This window comes from Pogonomyrmex barbatus, unplaced genomic scaffold (genome assembly GCF_055798465.1).
Source record: "Pogonomyrmex barbatus isolate J1 unplaced genomic scaffold, ASM5579846v1 scaffold7, whole genome shotgun sequence".
Classification (NCBI taxonomy): Eukaryota; Metazoa; Arthropoda; class Insecta; order Hymenoptera; family Formicidae; genus Pogonomyrmex; species Pogonomyrmex barbatus.
In genome coordinates, this window is record NW_028297171.1 from 6,367,500 (window position 1) to 6,389,569 (window position 22,070).

The 22,070-nt window shown below is 28.6% G+C and overlaps 1 protein-coding gene across 4 annotated transcripts in view; it reads left to right on the forward strand.

The window, feature by feature from the left end:
• Positions 1–2,474: 2,474 nt before the first annotated feature.
• Positions 2,475–22,070, forward strand: part of LOC105425806 (otoferlin) — a 39,713-nt gene continuing 20,117 nt past the window's right edge. For 3 of the 4 annotated variants that reach the window (XM_011636734.3, XM_011636737.3, XM_011636735.3), the window contains exons 1-5: positions 2,475–2,835; positions 4,951–5,713; positions 11,521–11,579; positions 15,852–16,040; positions 18,241–18,515. In XM_011636734.3, the coding sequence (XP_011635036.2) occupies positions 5,635–5,713; positions 11,521–11,579; positions 15,852–16,040; positions 18,241–18,515 (602 nt within the window). In that variant the 5' untranslated portion in view covers positions 2,475–2,835; positions 4,951–5,634. The remainder of the gene's footprint in view (positions 2,836–4,950; positions 5,714–11,520; positions 11,580–15,851; positions 16,041–18,240; positions 18,516–22,070) is intronic. The other variant, XM_011636736.3, reaches the window with a different exon arrangement.

Below are 22,070 nucleotides of genomic sequence, written 5' to 3' on the forward strand. Positions count from 1 at the left end.
GCTAATGTTTACTACTGCGTGGTAAAAAAAAATCACAATTTCTCTCGGTGATACTTAAAATCGACAATTTTGATTAAACGTATTGGTTTGTATTGTAATATATACATTTGTTATATTTATTTTTAAAACAATTTACAATTTAAAACACAATCTCTATTCATTCTATATGTGATGTATTTTTTATATATGCAAGTATTATTATACATTCTGATATATATATATATATTTTATATATATATATATCTATACGCATAACCGGTTTTTAAATGTTTTTAAATAGTGATCTTGTAATGACAAAAAAAATGTCATCATGTCAAGGTGGATTTTACATCAGCTTCGACATAAAGTCTCAGCATCCATCTCTCAAGGATAACAAATGGAAACGCACTCATGTCAGGTATAGTAAAAAATAATAAAAAAACTTTCTTCTTTAGTCAGCATTTTTGAACGACAAATATGTTTTTATCCTGAAAGATCTAACAGATATGACTCCATCGAGTATGAACCGCGATGACAAATGAACTAGATTCTTTGTCACTCTATATTGAAGCATAAGAATTCAACCAATTTCCCGGGTATGACTTTTCATGGCACCTCCAACTTCAATCGATGCTTTTCTTATGGCACAAAGAGGTGTCGATTTCGTTACTGCGCACACACAGATTGCTCATATATATTCTCATATATATATATATATATAGGATTTTATATATCAATCGTGAGACCAGAATAAGTATTGATAATTCGTAGCGGTGATAATTTTTATAATTAAGATAATATTATGCTTCATCGTTTGGCTAATTTTTATTCTTTACCTTGCATGGTTATATGTGTAAACATTGCGTCTTAATTATTCAAAGTTTAAGACATTAAAGCTTACGATTACCATTCCAAGCAGGTAGAGAATGTGGGATTAGCAGTAACAATGTAGCGTGAAGAAAATAATAAATCTTCTGGCGCATATATTACTGTCATACATTACATTACATTAGCTAGCTTCATTCCAGTGAACTACAATTCCATTGCATTATATTATGTAGTATTCTTTTTCACAAAGAATTACGTTTATATGATTTTTTTTTACTGATCTATATAAATTATATTGGTTTAAAGAGATAAATAAAATTGTTCATAAAAATACAATACACATATTTAAAGTAACTAATTAATTTTATTACATCTCCTTATTAATGTTCTTTAATTAAAAGAACGTGTGACATATATCATTTTGTATATAGTTTAATAAATATAATTTAAAATTAAGAAATATTGCGTAAATATATAATTGTATAAAAAACATCTTGTGTATCCATAACATTCAAGAATTCTATACTCTTTACATTCTATACTCTTTCTATAGACTTTACACGACTTTTTTTTATAAAGGCTAGTAAATTACAGTATATAATGCCCAGTATATAATTCCGACATATAATAAAATATTCCCGACATGCCCAATGTTCTGCTACGATTTTATTGATTGAAGTAAGAAATAAATTACTAAATATAAATCTAGTTGTTTTCAATCATATTTTTATAAAATATCTGTATAATGTATTTTTCTTTTTTTTTATTGTATTTATCTCTTTTTGTTTTAACGGTTATTAATCTGCATATTTCGTTGGCTGTATAAAATTACACTTACTTTTAAATTACAATTACTGTGTTAAAATATAAATATATTATTCTTATTAGCATTTATTAAATGATTACATTGTAAATATTAATAATGGGGTTAATTATATAAAGCTACTTTCATTGATGATGTAATAACAAATGGTCTTTGTTATCGTTGACACATAAAGTAAAATTTATTTGTAGTCAATACAAGATAATTTATGAATTTGTGAACTTGATGATAAAATTGTATTTTATCAAGAAATTATAGAAAAAGAATCCTATTTATTTATGTTTCCGAAATATTTCCGATATATTTAACAAAACAAAGCGAAAAAAAGAACAATTAAGCGATTTTATTTAAAAACTTAACAGACTAATTTAGAAAAATGATTAGTTTTTTTATTACATAGTTATGATTTCTCTTTTTATAAATTTATTATTATTAATGTTATTATATATTATATAATAACATATATATTATATAAAACATATATATTATTAATAGGAATTAACGTTATATCATTTTTGGAAACATTTTAGCATCTCAAGTATTTTATTTTTAGTTAATTTTAAGATATACGGGAATACATCCATGTCATTAGATGTAGATCAACTTTGGCAAAAAATAATCAAATCGCGTGAGACACAATCTAAGCAGGATTAGGCGGAACAAGAAGGAAGAATAAAGCAACAGTTGTTAGTTCCATATAATATGGAGGGATGGCGCTGAGAAATCCCAGCCAACCCCTATTCCATTATTGATCCACCCCCGTGCACGTCTTTCGGAAAGCAGCTCACGGTAGCCGCTAGCCGTCGCTCGATGTGCAACACGAGATTTCTCCTTTCTGCCCAATCTTGTTTTGTCGTGATCCTAGCGCAATTAAAATTACGTTTGAAAATATATAAGCGCGGTGACCATGAATCATAAGGAATAATTATCTACAAATTTTACAATTTGCTTATTAAACTTCTCTAATTATCAAAGATAATCCTACGAGGTTTGCCTCGCAATCTCGCGGATGATATTCCAAATTTTACTTGAAGTGATGACGTCATTTCGTTCTACATGAGCGATGTCTCTTAAATAGATCGAGGAAACTGTCGCGTCGCGTGCAAGCAGTACGCGAACAAAAGTGTAATTGGGCACCCGTGATAAATGTAATATAGTTATTTCAAGAAGAATTACAGTATCACAATTAGGATTTTATGTAAAATGTATGTATTGTTAAAGATATTTTATTTAATACTGAAAGAGTACAAAGATCAATAGAAATAGCGTTTCAAAACTTATAAATTTCTAAATAAAAATTTTAAGAAAAATCAAAAGCTTTTTTAAAATGTTTGAGAAATAAAGATATTAAGATGTAATGTTCTTAAAGCAATTATGTTGTCTAAGAGCATCCAAAAAGTCGAGTATTATTAATTTCCAAAGAAATCGATAGCGTTAAAAAAACCGAAATTTCTAAAGACTAAATATTTCAAAATCTAAAGGGATATATTTTGTAACGCATAAAAATCTGTTCATCAGAAAACCCGAATTGAGAATGAATAATTTGAAGAATTAAAAAATGCGAGAGGAAAAAGCGCGAAATTGAGGACAATGTTTTTTGTGTTAAAAAAATTGAAATAATTTATGATAGTGAAAATAAAAGCGGAAAGTTGAATGCGGAAACTGAATAAAAATGCTAACAGATCAATCCGATTACACAAGTTGTACGCTGCTATATAATCAAATTTCCATATGATTTTTATTTGAAATTTCGATTTAATTTCAAAATAGATAGTCTGTGATAAGTCAAATAATTTTATTTTGCAATATTTTACAATCACAATGATTGCAAACCAAAAAATTAATGTGGAAATTATCAACTTTTATTTTAATGATATCATTATGTCTATTTATTATTTGGTCAATTTTAATCAAGGAATTTGATATATAAAATTATTAATATATAAAGTTCGAAAAATCCAAACGTAAAAGAATATCAAGAATAAAATTGAAACTTAAAATATGTAGATTTTTGTAATACAAATTTCCATTTGGACTTTTTGATTATACAAATTATGATATAATTTGAATTTTAGAAGATATAGACAAAAATAGTTTTATTAATTTATATTAAATCAATTTTTTAGTAAAAACATCGTATAAGATTTTTGGTATAGTGATGCAACATGATCTCGTGATATTTACGTTGCTATATCATCTATTTTTTGTAATATGTCGATTTACAACTATTCATCGGACACCTTCCAAACTCTTCACAATCTATATCTTTTACGATAAACTTGATAGTAGCCGATTGATCTTTTATGGTTGTATTTTACTGTACAAAAAACTATATCTTTCGTGATAAAATTTGAAATTGCATTTTATTTTACATATACTGCATTTTTTACAAACATTGTAATAGTCAAATATTTATAAAATATTTATTAGCATATAAATTTTAACATGTAGATTTTTATACGTTATAACACAAATAACATATTTTGAATTTAATATTCTACAGATATATAATATTTAATAAAATTCTTTCTTTCTCGTTATTCTGTTTTTTTTCTTTATAAATTACCCTATAAATTTCCGCATTTATTTTAATGTTTATACTCTCTAAGAAAGAATAAAGTTATGTGGTAAAATATACAGGTTTTAAGGAACAATTCTCTCTTAATATTAAAAGAAAAATAATATATAATCATGAGATCTCTATAGGCATTTTTAAAATTTTAATATTCAACAATCTCTCTCTCTCTCTCTCTCTCTCTCTCTCTCTCTCTCTCTCTCTCTTGATTCCTTGTCAAGATATATAGTATAGATGAAATTTCTTCTGCATGTGTGTGTATGTATATGTGTGTATACATCTATAAAAAAATTATAATATTTAAATATATACATTATATATATTTTATTATGTTTATATAATCAAATGTTTTATTATTAACATTTAATTAAAGCTTTGTATGACATTTACACATAAAATGAAGTGATAAAATTTAAACAAATCTGATTTGTTTGATATTTTAAACCTACGTTCTTTTTCCCGAAATGTCAAATTTATATTTTATTTCATATTTCTATTCTATTTTATATTTTTATTGACAAAAATGTCCGATGTACGTCACAGAAAAGCCTTTAAAAGACCTACATTTCTTCAAAATCCAACATTTTTAAAATGTTTTCTTAGATTTTCTTTAAATTTTAGAGTTCTCGTCAAACTTTCATATACATTATTCAGATACTTTCCTTCCAAGAATCCAGAGAAAGTTTTTATTTATATTCTCAGTCGCGCCTTGAATTTACGAATTGATCCCTTCCGTTTTTTCCAGTTTCCTGATTGTTTTGCGCCAACTTGAGGAAGCACCTGTCGCTCGATTAACTCGGCGGCGATTCAGCGTGACAAGCGCGAGAGTTATATGTCACCCATTAATGACACGTCCGTGTAATGGTGAACGCCGGTTCCAACGGGTGGTGACGATGAAAGCCGACTTTGACGGTCACCACGCACAGTGCGAGAGCGCGTGCGCCAATTATCCCCCCGGTGCAAACTCAGGGGGGTTGTTTAAGGCGCGAATTCTCGGAGGATGGAGAACAGTCGACGGGCCAGCCTCCAGGAGGCACATTCGCAGGACGTCGACCGCGTCGCGCTTTTCCGCCAAAAGGTGACTGGAACACGACGTGTCTCAGGCTCGTGATTCAGGACCACTCCTCCTTCACCTTGACCTGCTTGTTCGCTTGGCTGGGCGACACACCTGGTTCAATAACGCAATACGCGGCAACAAAATAAAGGACTTCTTGTTGTTGCACAGATTTCCTGTGTTCCATTGACCGTCTCGAAATTTGACTGGCAACTCAAGTGGCGATCATGAATGGCGCGAAAACGATGTTGATGAATGGAATAACTAATATCGTGAGTGACACAATGGGAGTTCGTGCGATCGTCGAAAATTAAACGAAGGAGTCTGGCCTCTATTTAGTGATTCCCGTAATTGTGGTCCAGCAGAGACGCAAGAATGTCGCTCGTTGTTATCCTAAAGAACATTCAGGGTCTCAAGTGCAAGGGCGAGAAAGTTGCAAAGATCGACTTTCGAGGTATAACGTTAATATATAATTCAAACTTTATTAATTCGTTGACGTCCGTAAAAAATAGAATTTTTAATAAAAGCAATTTTTTCGAGTGAGTTGATTTTTCAAGCTCGTGAAATAATCTTCTTAAATGAATTACCGTAAAAATTAAAAAGAACAGTTCGTCACGAAGTTTGCACAGTTAATTTTGATAAATTAACTTCTTGTTGTAAGTCTCCATAAATTAACGAAAAATTAGTCAAATTCTTTTTATAAACATTTCCAAATCAATTTATTGTATTATATTACTAATCTTTTCTATCTTTTACTTTTAATATGTTTTTATCCTCGTTTCTTCTTTTTACTATTATTACCATATATGTATAAACGTATAACTTTCTCAGAATAGCAGCATTTTTCTTTTCTAAAATGAAAGGATGACATTATCAAATAAATATAAATTCCTTCCGCGTATAAATTCCTTCCCTCTTCTCATACATATAATTATTTTATACTTGTGTTGTCATTGCTTCTTTATTATCTGAATATTCTCAATATTGTCAACTCATCATGCAAATTCCATAGATTAATGCACGAGACGCGCCTGTCACGTGCTTGGATGCACACCTGCGCGTACACATCCTTTGTTGCATTTAATGTATCCGAGCGATTGATCGCATCGAATTTGCATTCTTGCTATAGGAGAGTCATCTACCATTCGACGCTCCGGATAATCTTCCTAATTTTCGGATTAATTGGTTACGATCGCGTGCTGTTATGCGATTTATGATGATTTTCCGATAATCGACAACAAACATACGTTGATCGAATTTTTTCGGTAATTGGACCGATAATTTGACAACGACGCAATTACACGAATGAGATACACATTTCTCCCTACAATCTTTAAAAATTTTTTCACGTTAAATAATGTAAAAATGAAACGATAACTTTAACGTTTTCTACATTGTAATGTGTGTATAATAGTTAATTTATAAACATTAATTTAAATATATGTATATGTACATTTATTTACATCAAACGATAAATGCACTGTTATTGGAAACAAAACATTTACAATAAGAGTTAATCAGAACAAGAATATAAATAATTATTACGCTTTATTATTCAAATATGTTTCTGATTTGCAAGCCTTTTTTTACATAAAAAAATGTTTTTAATATCATATCTCTCTTTATTATATATATATATATATATATATATATATATATATATATATATATAAAATATTTCTTTTATATAATAATGATTCTGGCATAATTAACGGAACCATATAAAAATTTTATTAATACCAAGCGTATCCAAAAATATCTACGTCAGATAAAAATCAATTGAGCGACTATTTTTTGGCACATGCTTTCTCAGATTCTTAAGATTCTCTAGACACAATTTCCCAGATATTCTCAAGATATTTCACTTCAAATCTTGAATTTGATATTACATTGCGTTGTTGTCGCCGCGAGGCTGTATGTGCAGGGAAAATTCAACATGAACAGCAAGAGACGCATGCCCCAGAGCCTAAGATCTATAGGGAGAGTAACGTTTCATTTAATCATATCTGCCCCAGTTTGCGCGAACACTCGTATCGAAAGCACCGGGTGTAGTGCTTGCTTGGAGTGTGCATCGGTAGTGAAAAGGTCCAGCAGCCACGCGATTACATGTGTAATTATTGATAATGAGGAATTAGAGACATTGCGTGCTGTACGAGGTCACTGTCCTCCTTCCGTATAATCCTCTTGATATGTATAATACATGGGAGTTCCTTGCAACACGGCAGTAATACCCGACTTTTGCGGATTATGTCAATGGCTGTTTTAAAATTATTATATATCGAAAGCATCTATCGCGAGAATTATGACACTGATCGCAACGTAAATTATAATTATTTCGTTGTTAATGAGCCCAGTTAATATAAAATTTAATGGGAAATATGAAGAGATCCGAAAATGAAATTCTAAATCCCTTTGTAAAATATTCGCAAATGATCATTCTCGTATTGCTGTAATAATTAATCCTATATTTCTAGAACTTAGGTAGCGCATTTAAGCAATGAAATATATGAAACGAAATGTTTCTCTTCAGTTCTGCTTAGATGAATACTTCATCCGATAATTAAAAATAACGTCCAATGCTGTGTCCAATGCTGTACTCTCTAGCTTTGAATAAGCATTAAAAGTACTCCTCTTTAAAAATACAATATTTTGTTGACATATCACGTGGAATAAATAACATTTATTTTTAGAATTCCATAATATAATGTTGTCACAGGCTTGAATTATCTTCACTTATTTATGATTATTCACTGATTATTTACTTATGAAAATTATTTTAACGAAAAATAAAAATATAACAAAGTAATTGTTTAATATATATCTCTTTATCTACGTTTCGTAATAACATTTCTTTAAATTATTAACAGTTGAAGAAGAATGTTACTTTATTAACGAATATTATTATGAAAAATAAAATATTTAGGATTGTGTAACATTAAAATCTGTAACATTAAGATCAATAAACATTAATATCTCTCTAACATTAAGATCAATAATTAATATGTTTGATTTTAAAGGCGCATTATTATATACATGCACTTTTTCTTTACAAAATCGATTGATATCACGAAATTGACACATTAATGGAATTTATAAACGCTATATTATATCAAAGTGAATTATATGATACAGACGCAGAGAATATTAAACTTGACCAAGTAGAAGTGGATGGATTTGACAAATGGATGATTTCGCTTTGACTAACTGCGGAAATAACAGTTTATCTCAAATATTGGCCGTCCAAGTTCATCATGTTTTTCCGCGTTGTGCCAAGTACAAATTGTAAATGACTTCTCTGCAATCGTTCTGTAATCTCGTCAATATTCAATATGTAATGCACGAGAAAATACGAGAATTATGTATAAACGGAAAATGAATTAATGTATCACCGATTATACAGCGATACAATGGATACGATAAAATTATTACGCCTTTGCAATTACGCGTTGCGATTAACTAATAGTAATCATTTGATTATAAATAGAAGTAATGTGTATTCTCATCGTATCGTTGAAACAGCAGCGGCGAATAATAATGCGGCGAATAATAGTATAACTTTCTATGTATTTTGTGAGATTGAAAACAATTCATATTGCAGACAATGCAGATCAGACGTTTCGTGTTAGATCTTTTATAAATTTTATAGCGATCGTTATGACGTTATTTTCAGAACGGGCATCGATCGTTCGCTTAAAGTGCCCAGTTAAAGTGCCAAGCAATTTACAAACGTTCTCGAGAGCAAATCGATCGTTGCATTTGTTATGCAAACAGAATGCGATATTCATATATTTGCAGTCAGATTACTTCCTTTCTTATGGATGTTGTTCAGCTATTTCTGCAAAACATTTCGTTCGTTATTCATACATACAAAAAGAAACGCATTGTAACCAGTCAGATCGTCGATAACTGTTGGGATTTATAGTTCGTTCTGCATAAACTTATATATGGGTAGTGACTGACGCAGGTGAATTTATAATAATCGCAAACATTACGCTCTAATTATCGCAAGTATAATTACAAATATGCATGTTAGACGTACATATTCCTCTGCAAAGTAAGATCAAGAAGATTAATCGATCTAGTTTGCCAAGTAAAGGAGACAACATAAGAATTTTTTAATCTTTTTTAATTATTTATTAATTATTTGAAACTATGTTTTAATAACTTTTACAATAATTATTAATTTTATTAATATAACTTTTTAGCAATTTATATTTAAAAGTTGATTACTTAGTATATTAAAATTTCTCTCTTAATATGATCTAATTTATATTATGCAAATATCAAATATAGTAATTATAAAATTTATAATATAATTTTTATTTTATTTTTAAATAATATTAAATATTCGGCGAAATACATAATATAAAATAAAAGAATTGAAAGAAAAATAAAGTAATTTCTTGTTAATAAAAAATAATGTATTTGATAAAATGAAATTAAAACTGAAATAATAAAATTAATAAAGAGTCTTTGCAAATTTATAATTTTATGTGTGATTGTTAAACAATATTTTCCTCAATCAATTACTATTAATTATATTGATAAATTTTTTGTTTTGTTTTTTACCCAAGTAATTTAATCCTTACAAATTCTGCAAAATTTGTTAGTACATAAAGATATAATTCTATGCATACTTTAGATGATTATTTCATTCTTATGGATATTGGAAAAACCAGCGCTTCGTTCCACTTCCAATGAAAAAACACTGAGATTGACGTTCCATAGAGGAAGTTGTGAAAAATGAAAGAGGCGAGACTGACACGTGTATTCGTGTAATTTCATTACGCATTACGCGAACGAACATTCGCGTCTTCCTTCGAATACACATGCACCACGCATGGCTGACTCTAAAGCACCTTATCTACTGGGAAACTTTCTATCACCGAGCTTTTCGACGATGAATTTTGTTATCTTGTTGATTAAACTTTTGTCACAAACAAAACATCATCTAAAACTAAGCTTGGGTTTTGTCTCCGATAAGTATATAGATAATCGCGGGGGTATCACTCAAGATAAACAAGTTGCGATATATAAAATATACATATATATTCTTTCAGTATCATAACGATATATCACGTACTGGCTTATCCATAATATCTAATATATTGTTCCGCGTACAGACGATAAAATTATTTTTATCAATTTTTTTTATACAAGCACTTGTCGATTATCTCATATTTAAACCATGAATACAGATAGAATGCAGATCAAAGCTGGCCCACTTTTCACATATCTAATAAAAACATCTAGAAAATAGCATGATGGAATTTCGCTAAAAATAAGCGACAATCAACAAGAAAGAAAAAAGGTCTATAACACTCCTTTTGCGAATCGCATGTTTTATGAAAAATGGTAGTGCCGACTTATCGTTGCATTCCAAAAAAATTCTTTTTATGTTATTATCTCTGAAACAGTTGTTGGGCGTATTGCGACGCAATTTAATCTCAATACACTTGTACCTAATACTACGAGAATTCTACAGTAGCGGAATAGAAATGGGGTATTTGTTCTGTTCTCTTCAAGAATAAAAGCACTTTATGTTCTAACTGGCTTAGAGATCTCTATCCCGTGATATTCTAAAGTTAAGCTTGATATGCTCTCTTTTCCGCTTTATGAATACTGGCAAGGGTGGTTCTGTAAAACGTCATGACGTAAAACCGCAAATGTAATTTTAATTTGCCCTAGAGTACCGTTATTAACTGTTCGAACTTGTGAAAAGCTTTCGAATTTAATAAAATGAAAGTTGATATATGCATGACCATTAAATGGGATACTAATGTAAGCATACATTTGAGTTTGAGAAACAAAAAGGTGTTTATAAAATTAATTATACCAATTTCCATGATTTATTATATTATAAGATTTCGTTACTATAAACATATTTGTATAAAAACTATTTTTTAGCAATAATTAGCATTATTTATTAAAAAATAATGTCAAAATTAAATGCAAATGCATTTGTATTCTTGCCTCGATTATTTATCATATGTGTGATCTATAGTAATATTTTAATTTGTCTTTTCTTTAATTATTTAATTTCACACATTTCATTATATTTTTGGTTATTACATCGAGAATATATTTATCCAAAGTTTTAAATATAATGTCATATAAATATAAATATATATATATATATATATATATATATATATATATGTATTTATTTATTCTAAAAATTTCTACATGCATATAATAACAATAAAATAAATGGAATATGAACATATTTTACAAATTATATTCCTTTGCTCTCTGTTGCAGAAGTATCGCATTATTCGACGGTACTTGAAGACAGTGGAGATGTTATTGAAGTGGAGCAGGTAAAGTTCTTCTTTCTTTTATAAAATGCTTGTACTTTTATAGAACACAAATATTACAACAATAAATTTTATAAAATCTCAAGCATACCTTTCTATATGCAAGATTATGTTTGCGCTTCAATAGGGCGTAGATGCGGCAAACAAGAACATGTTTAACATGAGGTTTATCTTGAGTTTTTCACAAACTATTGCATCTACAAACTTTATCCAATTTCGCTGGAGAATCCTTATTGTGCTATTTTTCTCTACTCTCTCCACTGGCAAATCGTTTCACCTATTAAATTACAATAAAAAAAAACCCTTTAAAAAAATATATACTTAACTTTTTATAGAAACAGTAAAATAAACTTTAAACGTTATAATAATCGTAAAATAAAATATAAAAATAACAGTGATTTTTTTATTTGATATAAATTTAAATTAATAAATGATAAATGAAATGATAAATTTGAAAAATAAGAAGCATTCTTAGAAAACAAATATATTTAATAAGTAATTTATTAGCTATTTTATAAGAAAGAATCTTTTATCTTTAAATATTTCAATAATGTTAAAAATATCTAAAAGCAAAACAGGCAAATGTATTAAATTATTGTAATATCCGTATTTCACGTTGTATTTATAGAAAATATCTTGAGAATATTCCCGTTAGACTTCTAAATAAATGCAAATTTTTTCGATCAAATAATTTGAGTTGCAACGACACGTATCGATAATGACCTTTCGGATGAAACATTATTGGCTGGGATATTGAATTATCGAAGTGTCGATCCCCCTCCTCCCTATTATGACCGTAATTGTGAACGTCAGAGCAGTAAATACGTATTATCTGGAAAATAACATCCATCACACTCTAGATGTAAACACATTAAACCATTAGATAGCTTTTACAAACAATTTTAAGTATTGTTTAAGAAAACTTGAAAACAAACTAAAAAGTCTCGTTTCAGTTATTATCGTTGAGCAAATAAATACTATTATTATCCGATAAATACTATTATTGTATATTTAAAGATTCTCCTAAGGTAACGTGGTATAAAATAACCTATTGTGCACGAATTACTATTATTGCTAATGAATAAATAACAAAGATGTCGACTCTCAACGCGACGACGTGGGAATAAAACTTCTACAAATAGGAAAAGATTTACTAAAGATAAATGAATAAGTATTGACTTTTAGTGGTCGGGTAATAATTGCTATCTGAATTAACTGTTAATCTCAGAAAGTTAATCTCAGTTTACTTAATCCTGATTCTTTCTTTGATTAAGCTTCTGATTTATTTCTGTAAATTAAAGAGAATCCAAAGAGAGAGCCTTCCCTCAGAACTTTCCTTGGAAGTTTCCTAATTTGCATCATAAATTAATCTTTGCAGTATAAGTTGCACAATAGCAAATCTGTAAGATTTTCATAGTCTAGTAAAGTCGACGCTGGATTTATCAGGCTTGTGATGAATGCCGGCATGTTGGTTATCTTTCTTCTCTCTCTCTCTCTCTCTCTCTCTCTCTCTCTCTCTCTCTCTCTCTCTCTCTCTCTCTATCTATCTTTTTCAAAACTGCGGTTTCAATGTTGTGCACATGTAATTTGCACGTACGATGCTACTGCGTTCTATGGATTACGAACCATTTCACTCAACTTCTGTACCATGGCCCAGGCGAAGCTCGTGAATCGATTCGCACACTCATACAGACAGAGCAATCGCGTGAAACGTTTTTGTAATCGCGTGAAACGTTTTTGTAATCTAAAAACTTCACGCACCGATCGTTGCGATCGTATCGTCATATTTGTCCACGATAGAAAAATGATTGCTTTGCAACAACGTATCCAGCAGAGATAAAAAAAAATGCAAGCATTGGAAAAACGGAACAACGGATAATCACGCAACGGATGACAATTCATGCGATTCGAACGTTTCTTTCTCGAAAACAAATTTAATTGTGTATTTTACAGGAAGATCGCAAACATATATCGTTATTTTACCATTTGCAATAGCTTGTCAATAGCTCGTGGCTGTACAATGGTAAAGTAGCTCTTTGTTTCCTGTCTTCTCGTAAAATGGATATTTCGATACGTGACCTCGAGATGGATGTAACATGCAAAATGCGGAAAGGGCGGAAATTCCCATATTTCCAGCGGGATGCGCATTATGTACATGGAATATTGTAAATTCTGTATGAAAATACTAAATACTGACCTAGTTATACCGTCGCGTTCTGCGAGAGTATGTAGTACGGAAGCTGTTTAAGTATCGAAAGCTCGATTCAATGACGTCGATGTGAATCAATCCATTACGATGTTTCCGCGTTAGAGAAACTTGTCTGACAGCAAGTTGTCTGACAGTTCTGTCCTATGACGATGTATCGCTCCTCGTAAACACGATACACGAAGGAAATAAACGTTCTGCAATATCCTGATAGCTTGGATAACGCTAACACCATATAACTAATGAACGTATAAAATTTACATAAATGATCAAAGTTATGCCTATAAATTTGAGGCTCGTGATTTTATAACGCTTTTAGATTAATTAAAGACGTCAGTTTGTTTTCATGAGTCTGGAAAAATCTTGAACGAATATATATGCGGAGCATAAATTGTGCAAGGAATTTATGTCTCTAAAATGAATCCGAGAAATCAGTCAATATTACACACACATATACATATATACACATATACACATATACAGGAATGAATTTTTAAAGTTCCATCTTCTTTTAATAAAAGTAACGTAGTGAATGTTAGAGCGAAACGGAAAGAGAGTATATTTTAATATTTTTTCATTTTGCGTAAAAAAGACATCTTTATTCTTTTTCTTTGTTCCGATTTAAAATATTAGTTTAGAAAAGGAATTTTTAAGAATTCAAATTCACTGATCTTTCTGAAGACATATTGTCAAAAACAAAACGCGAATAATTTTTTTGCGAGATGTAGGCATAGGAAGAATTTGGTTTCGTGAACTTGAATTCCTAGTCTTTGAAGCATGAAATGATTCGACATTTTTTGTATTTTATTCTACCCCTTTCTATTTCAAATACACTGACATATGTGGCGTGTAATTTAATTGTCAAACGCAAAGCACAAAGAAACGCATTATTTTTCATTAAATCTTTATTTTTCCGCTTCAAAAAAATGAAACTGTTGCGAATTTAACAGTGAAATACGTTCTGAATTTATGAGATTCTGTGGAAGTAAATTTCTCTTCTCTTAAAGAACTCATAATTTCATCTTCACCGATTACTTTTAAGACCTATCGATTCTATTCATCTGTTTCGTTACAATAAGAAGAAGAAAAAATGAAATTGGAACGACGTGGCACGAGAATGAGCGTAGCTTTATTAACATTCGCGAAGAGAAAAGAGTGTCTTGCATTTCTCGAGCGTAAATAATAGATCACCTTTTATCGCGCGACTGGTCTCTGCTTTAGGAGCTTTCTCAATATCGGTTCTTTCTTAAGTAACGTGTAGCTTTCTCCAAGGCATCTGTGCTCACAATTTATCGATTTTCCATTTTTATCTATACATATACATCTACATCTCGTGCCATGTTATATTTCGTGCATTTCTTATATATGCGTGCGAGAATACGTGCGGTGGTGATTCGAATAGCCTCGCTTGTAACAACACATAATCAGTTTGCAAAAATATCTCGTAAAAGAGCAGTGTTTTTTTATACACCAACGAGAATTCTTTTACATTCTGCTGAAAATTGATATTTTTGTTCTGGAAAAATAAAAATATTTTTCCAAAACTAATGATTGATTGAAACATAGATAAACTTTATTCTATTTTTTTTTGTTTCTTTTTTGTTTTATTTTAGAAAATAACAATATCTTCTAAAGCAATATGATATGATTTATTTCTTTAATTAATATTAAAATATGTAAATAAAACGTTATTTCTGTTATTCTATTGTAAATAGTTATAATATAATGCCTTTCTCTTTATTAAAGAATAAATGTTAAAAGATATTCTTTATAAAATTTCGTTAGTACATATTACAGTTCTTTTTCAACTGGTGTTTTAATCTATTATACCATACAAAAAAAAGTTATTCATTTAATCAGTAGAAAATACGTTGTGAAAAGGAAGAAGAGTCCAAGTTTTCTTATAATTCCAAATGTATGTAAGATTTAATTTAATTTCATAGAACTGATGCCTGCCGATTTGACTTTCGTCGATCTCACTTCTTTAACCATTTTTATCCGTTGACTTTTTTCATCGCGTAAAATGTGTGAGAAAACGCGTTCTGAATAATTGACTTTTCCTTTTCCAGAGTTTTACGTGGAATCTAGGAAGACCAGTAGACGAAGTGGAAGTTTTACAATTGGCAGTTGTATCACGTGGAGTCTTGAGAAACGAAAAAGTTGCGGCGAGGTATGGACTGGTGTTGCAAACAGTTGTGCGTGAAGGAAGAATTCTCGTCTCTGACTCCCTGGTCGACCTCAATAACAAACCGCTTCCGGTATGTACCAATATAGAGAAGAACGCTGAATACGTAATAGCGGTATAGGCTACATCTACATACATATTGGATATCCACGTAATGTGCCCGACTCAAATATCTCACGTTCATTACCGTCTGCAAAATATAATCTTCGTTACAAGATACTTTATACTTATCTATCCTTTCTTCTCTTTTTATATTTTTGTAATATTTGTTATTTTAGTAATTTAAGACAGTGATTAATAAAGACTCAATATGTTGTCTCAAATTTTAATGTTAAAATATTAAATATTGTAAAAATATTATATATTTATTTATTTATATTTTACAATTTACTATGCAGTGCATTTGTAATTATATAAATATCTTCTTAAAACACACATGTTAAGTGACGAACTCTGGAAGGTGAATTTACAATAAATTCAGAATGAAATAACAAGATTCTCATCAGTGTTAAGTGACTTATGAACTGTGTTTTTGTCTGAAAGAGGAGAATTAAAAGCGCGAGACATTTACAATTCAAATGCCGCAAGAAAGGAAGGGAAACTGGAAAACATTTTAAAAGTTCGCGTATATTTCATTTGTTAAAATAACAACATATCTAATTTAAGTTGAGATAGCAATTTAAATTTTGTTTCTCGTTTGCTTTTTTTTTCACAACAACATTATTAAATGTTTTTTGTCTCAAAGAACATTCTCGCATAAAAAATATCTAGGTGACATTTGTAATATGTAACATTTTTAACAGACAAATATACTCGGATATTAGTGCTATATTTGGATGCAAATATCTTTTTAGCCAAATTTTCTTTTCTTAAAAAGATAAATAAATGTGTTATAAATAAAAAATTATAATTTTACCAAAAATTACTATACATTATGCATATCTAGTAAAATATTTAAATTGACTAATTTTATGATATTCAAAACATTTTAAAATCTATTTTTATTTTCTTTGCATTTTATATTAATTAATTTGAATATTAAGAAGTTTGAAAAAATGAAAGTAATAGAATAATGTATATATAATTATAGTAATAATGTATATTACTATAATTTCCATATTCAATCAATATTAATTTATTACATAAATGAGAATTTTTATACAACTATAGTATATTGTAACTGTGTATTGGAACATTCAAAGTTTTATATTTTTAAATTTATATTTATGTTATGTTATGTATATTATGTTTGACATGCATATTATTGTGTTTTCTATATATTCAGAACAAAAGATATTAGATGTGAATAAAAAAATATATCGTAAATTCAGAATAAAATAAATAAATAAAATATATAATAAATAAGTAAATATAAAAAAAATGGTTGTTAAATGTTCTCAAGGTTAAAATAGAGTATAGAAATTCTTTCCTCAAATTAAATAAGATATATTAATTTCCTTTGTGATCTTAGAAAGTTAAAATACTATATTGACTTTTACTATTATCATACAAAGTACATCGAAATAGAAAAATGAAGTTTGCAGACAATTCTTCTTCTTCTTCTTCTCGATCTTTGTGATAGATTTTCAGAGAAATTGAAATAAATATTACATTTTTTAAAAATTTAAATATTTTAATATTTTTTTAAATATTTCAAAAATTTTGATATAAATTTGAATAAGATTAAATAGAACAAAATAATATCTATAAACCAATATAAATTTTAATGTTCTATATTTTTGGCGCATAATTATTTTTGCACGTTACAAATTTGAAAAACATTTATTTTCAAAGTCATAAAAGTATATTATAATAACAGGTACAAATAAATAAATTTATTAATAATAAATTTATTTATAATTTATAATTTATAATATTTATAATTTTTATAATTATTAAGATTTTTTTACATATAGGAAAATTTTAAATATCTCTTCATCTCATTATACGATCTCACTCAACGATTTATAAATCGTTCTCTATTTTCAGATATTTACAGATAAATTTGTTTTTTACGTTAGCTTGCGTTTTTTAAATAGTTCAGTATTGAGAATTGTTTTTAAACGACTATGGTCATTTTTCAGCAGACTGCTCTAATTTGTCTGTGTCGTAGCATTATTTCAAATGTCGTCGTTACGACGTGAACAGGTGCGTGAACACCAGAATAAACTTCATCGTACACGATGATGTTTCTTACTTCTACTGAACGTATCGAACGAGTTATCTTAACTTCTCATCGATCGATCTCTCTAATGCCCTATTGTTGTGTACAGGCGGTAGTGTGCTTCGAAATTCGATACAATCCTCCAGATGGAAGCTGCAGCTCGTACGCGATTTCGGAAATAATGGAGGACGAACAGCAAATGTTGATCGATATCGAGCAGAATATCGCGAATCTCGAGAGGAGTCTCGAACAGGCCAACAGCAGCTCAACTAGTGGGAAAAGAAGAGGCTCTTGGCATACTCCGGAGAAAACATCGAAAAGAGGCTTCTTATCAAAGGGTACTTCTTTGTCAACTAATGAAAAGTCGCCCGACACTCGAAAGCGGTGAGTAATACAAAATTGTAAATTGTTCTTTAACAAGAAAATAATTTGCATGAATTACTGAAATACACAATTTATATGAAAATGTCACTAATAAACTAATTTTAATATATAAGTTATTTATAAGTAAGTTACTAAAACATATAATTACATTTTTATGAGTAAAAATATAAAGTTAGAATAAATGTAAAGTCTACTGGTTCTATAATTTTATTTTTATATTTATCTTGCATTTTATAATTTTTATTTTTAAATTTCCGATTTTTAAAATTATATTTTCAAATCATTACACTGTTATTATTTATTTTATAGCATATTTAAGTAATCTTTTTGTATTTGAATAATATAAAATCTACCTTTGTGAATTTATATAGATATCGATAACGTCATAGATATCGATTCAATTTTAAAATCTTGTGGAAATGTAAGAAACCATACGTTTGCATTACATTCATATTTTATTACATTCATATTTATTTAAAACTCAGTTATTTAAATTCTTATTTCTTTTAAAATAAATAAGATTTGTGTAATATTACATCTTTTATACGTTTTGTAAAAAGAATAGCTTTACTAGTAAGGTAATTTAAATCTTATTGCATTATTTACATATCACGATGATATTAAGGTTTATTTTTTTCTCTGCGTCATTAGCATTTATTGCAGACGCATAAAAACTATGTTTCTTGGATGTGAAATTGATATATACTTGCAAATATATGCAAATATACCTAATTACATTAAAATTGATATTATTAAGCTTTTTTTATGAAGTAATTCTACGATTTTGTTTCAAATTTCGTATTATTATTGATTTTACATGCAAAAAAGTGAAATTTCAAGCTAATGTATAATTAATATTGTAATGATGTTTTTATATTGTAATGTTGTTTATGTATATTACTACAATCTAAACAGGACATTTAGATACACGACAAATCGTGATTCACTTTCTGTCTCATATAGCAGTGCAGAAATATTATGTAATTATGTCATCAACCAAAATCAACCAATTAAGATAAATATTTGGAGATATATAAGTGAAATGATTACATCAGAAACATAAACATAATTATAGAGTTATAGTGTCACTCCAACGCTTTAATACACTAAAATACATATCCGAAAAGGTTAATCGCAAACTACGTCAAAATTATTCATCAAATTCATGTATCAAATTACATATCAGATTTATGTTTTAAATTGCAAACTCCAGTTAAAGAGCAACAAATATAGCACGAAATATTAAATTAACAACAAACAGTACTAACTCGATGAGAAAGGTATGCACATGAAAAATTTGGTGCTCTCTTTTATTTATGAGTTTAAACGTACAAATTTTATATTTATATATATATATTTATATTTATATTAAAGAGAAATTATTTTTGCAACACATAGTCTCATTATCCAACATTATTAATTATAACTTTATATTTAGTTTTAATTGCTATTAAATTCATCATATTTTCCATCACGTTATTATTATTTAATTGCAGATATATAAAAACCCTGTGTGTATTTGTATATACGTGAAACTAATACATAAAAATAGCAAATAAAAATTTACATTATTAAATTTTATTTTGTAAAATAATATTATTTCAAATCCCATACTGTTATTGATTGTATATACATGCAAAAAAATAAAATTTGAAACTAATATATAAATTTATATAAATAACTTATGTTAATGTATAATTTGATAAAAATTAATAACGGTATATATTTTTAGATTTTTAAAAATGTAAAATATACAACTTTATATCTAAAGAAATAAATATATTAAGAAACATGCTAACTTTCTTTTAAAATCTACATTTTTTAAACGCATTTATTTTTCATTTTCACTCAAGCTCAGAATTATGAAAATAACATACATGTTTTATTTAGAAATTTCATGTTCATAAAGTTATTTCCACGAGATAATTACACACAGTAATGTATCTTCGTTAAAGCGCCATTAAAAGCGTAAAAATTGCATTTTACTATTTTCTATTTTCTATTTAAGTTTAGAATTACAAAAAGAAAAATAAGAATATTTCACTTCATAAAAATTTGTAAAAATATGTAATTTATTTTTGTGAAATAATACATAATTACTTCTAATCATGTAAGCATCTATTCCCTTCTTGCTTTACAATAACATTATAAACTTCTAGTGAATGTATGTTTAAATGTATGAAGTGTTTAATTTTTGTTTAAGCGCTTGAAACTTAAAATTATGAAAATTATGAATAGCAAGTTTTCAGAAAATTTGTCGCACGACACACGTGACTTATTTGCTTTCGCAGAAAGTTTACATCCAGTTAATATGTCATCGCTACCGTTAATATTTCTTTTTACTTTCTTAATAGCAAATGTAAGTTATTTTCGCATTTATTTTTTGTTTTACTTATTCGAGTTTTACGGTTTGAAAAAAATGAATGAGTCACTAATTAAAGCGACTCATGAATGCATGCTGACATTTACGAATTATCTACGATTACTCCGATTAACTGACAGTTCTCGATATTATTAAACGTTGTGTTACTACAAATTTTATTTTTACTATGTACCTCCATCAATGTCACCGAAATGTGAAAAGATTGCTTAGTAAGGGCGAGAGAACATCCGGACGATGTCGATGATGCCAGTGATGTGTTAAAGTTCGTTATCGCGATTTCAATATGAACCTTTCTACTACGGAAAGGTCAGAGGAGGAAAACACGAGATATATTTTTGCATGTATGTTACGCTAGCGTGATACGTAAAATGTTGAACGTGCTTTACTAGTACACTATTTGTACAATATATCGATATAAAACAAGAAAAATAAATTTCTAATCACTCTTTGGATATTATTTAATATTAAATAAGGAAATATTATAAGGAAATAATCTTTTCTCAATTTTTAATTTTTGTAAGAGTATCTTAAACAGTCGCTGTAAAATTACTTTGCATCCAAGATCTTACTTTATCACCAAGTAAAGCGATAATTGGAATTCTTAATTATTTTTATATCTAAAGAAAAAAAAAGAGAAAAAACGTGAAAAGGAAACAGAGAAAGAGAAATAGAGGAAAGATACCCATACAGCAGAAATATCCAAAATACATCACAGAGATATCCTAAAGATATCGTAATGTATTTTGAACATTTGTGCTGTATGGGTGAAATTAAATTCTCTATACAATGTAATACAAAGTTCTAATACTTCTTATTGTATAATCTTCTTATATTGAACAAACATATAAGAATGTTAGCTTTGTTATAAAATTTGGTAGGTCTAACTACAAGTGACCTCACATCTTTTTATTTCCTTTTATTTTCTCAATATAAAAAAAGGACTATATCACATCGTAGATATTATTAGGATCTTATCCTGACACGTTGGGAAAGAAGTTGCCTTTTATATCTCACGAGAGGATTAAACTCTCTTGGGAGCGCCACGGCAATTCCTGTCACTACCTCTCGATGCGAGAACTCTCGTGATCGTAACTCGTGATAGTATATGTAATAACGTACACATCCTCATTCGCAAAGCCGCCCACAGTATCTCTCTCATTTGTGACGATGTT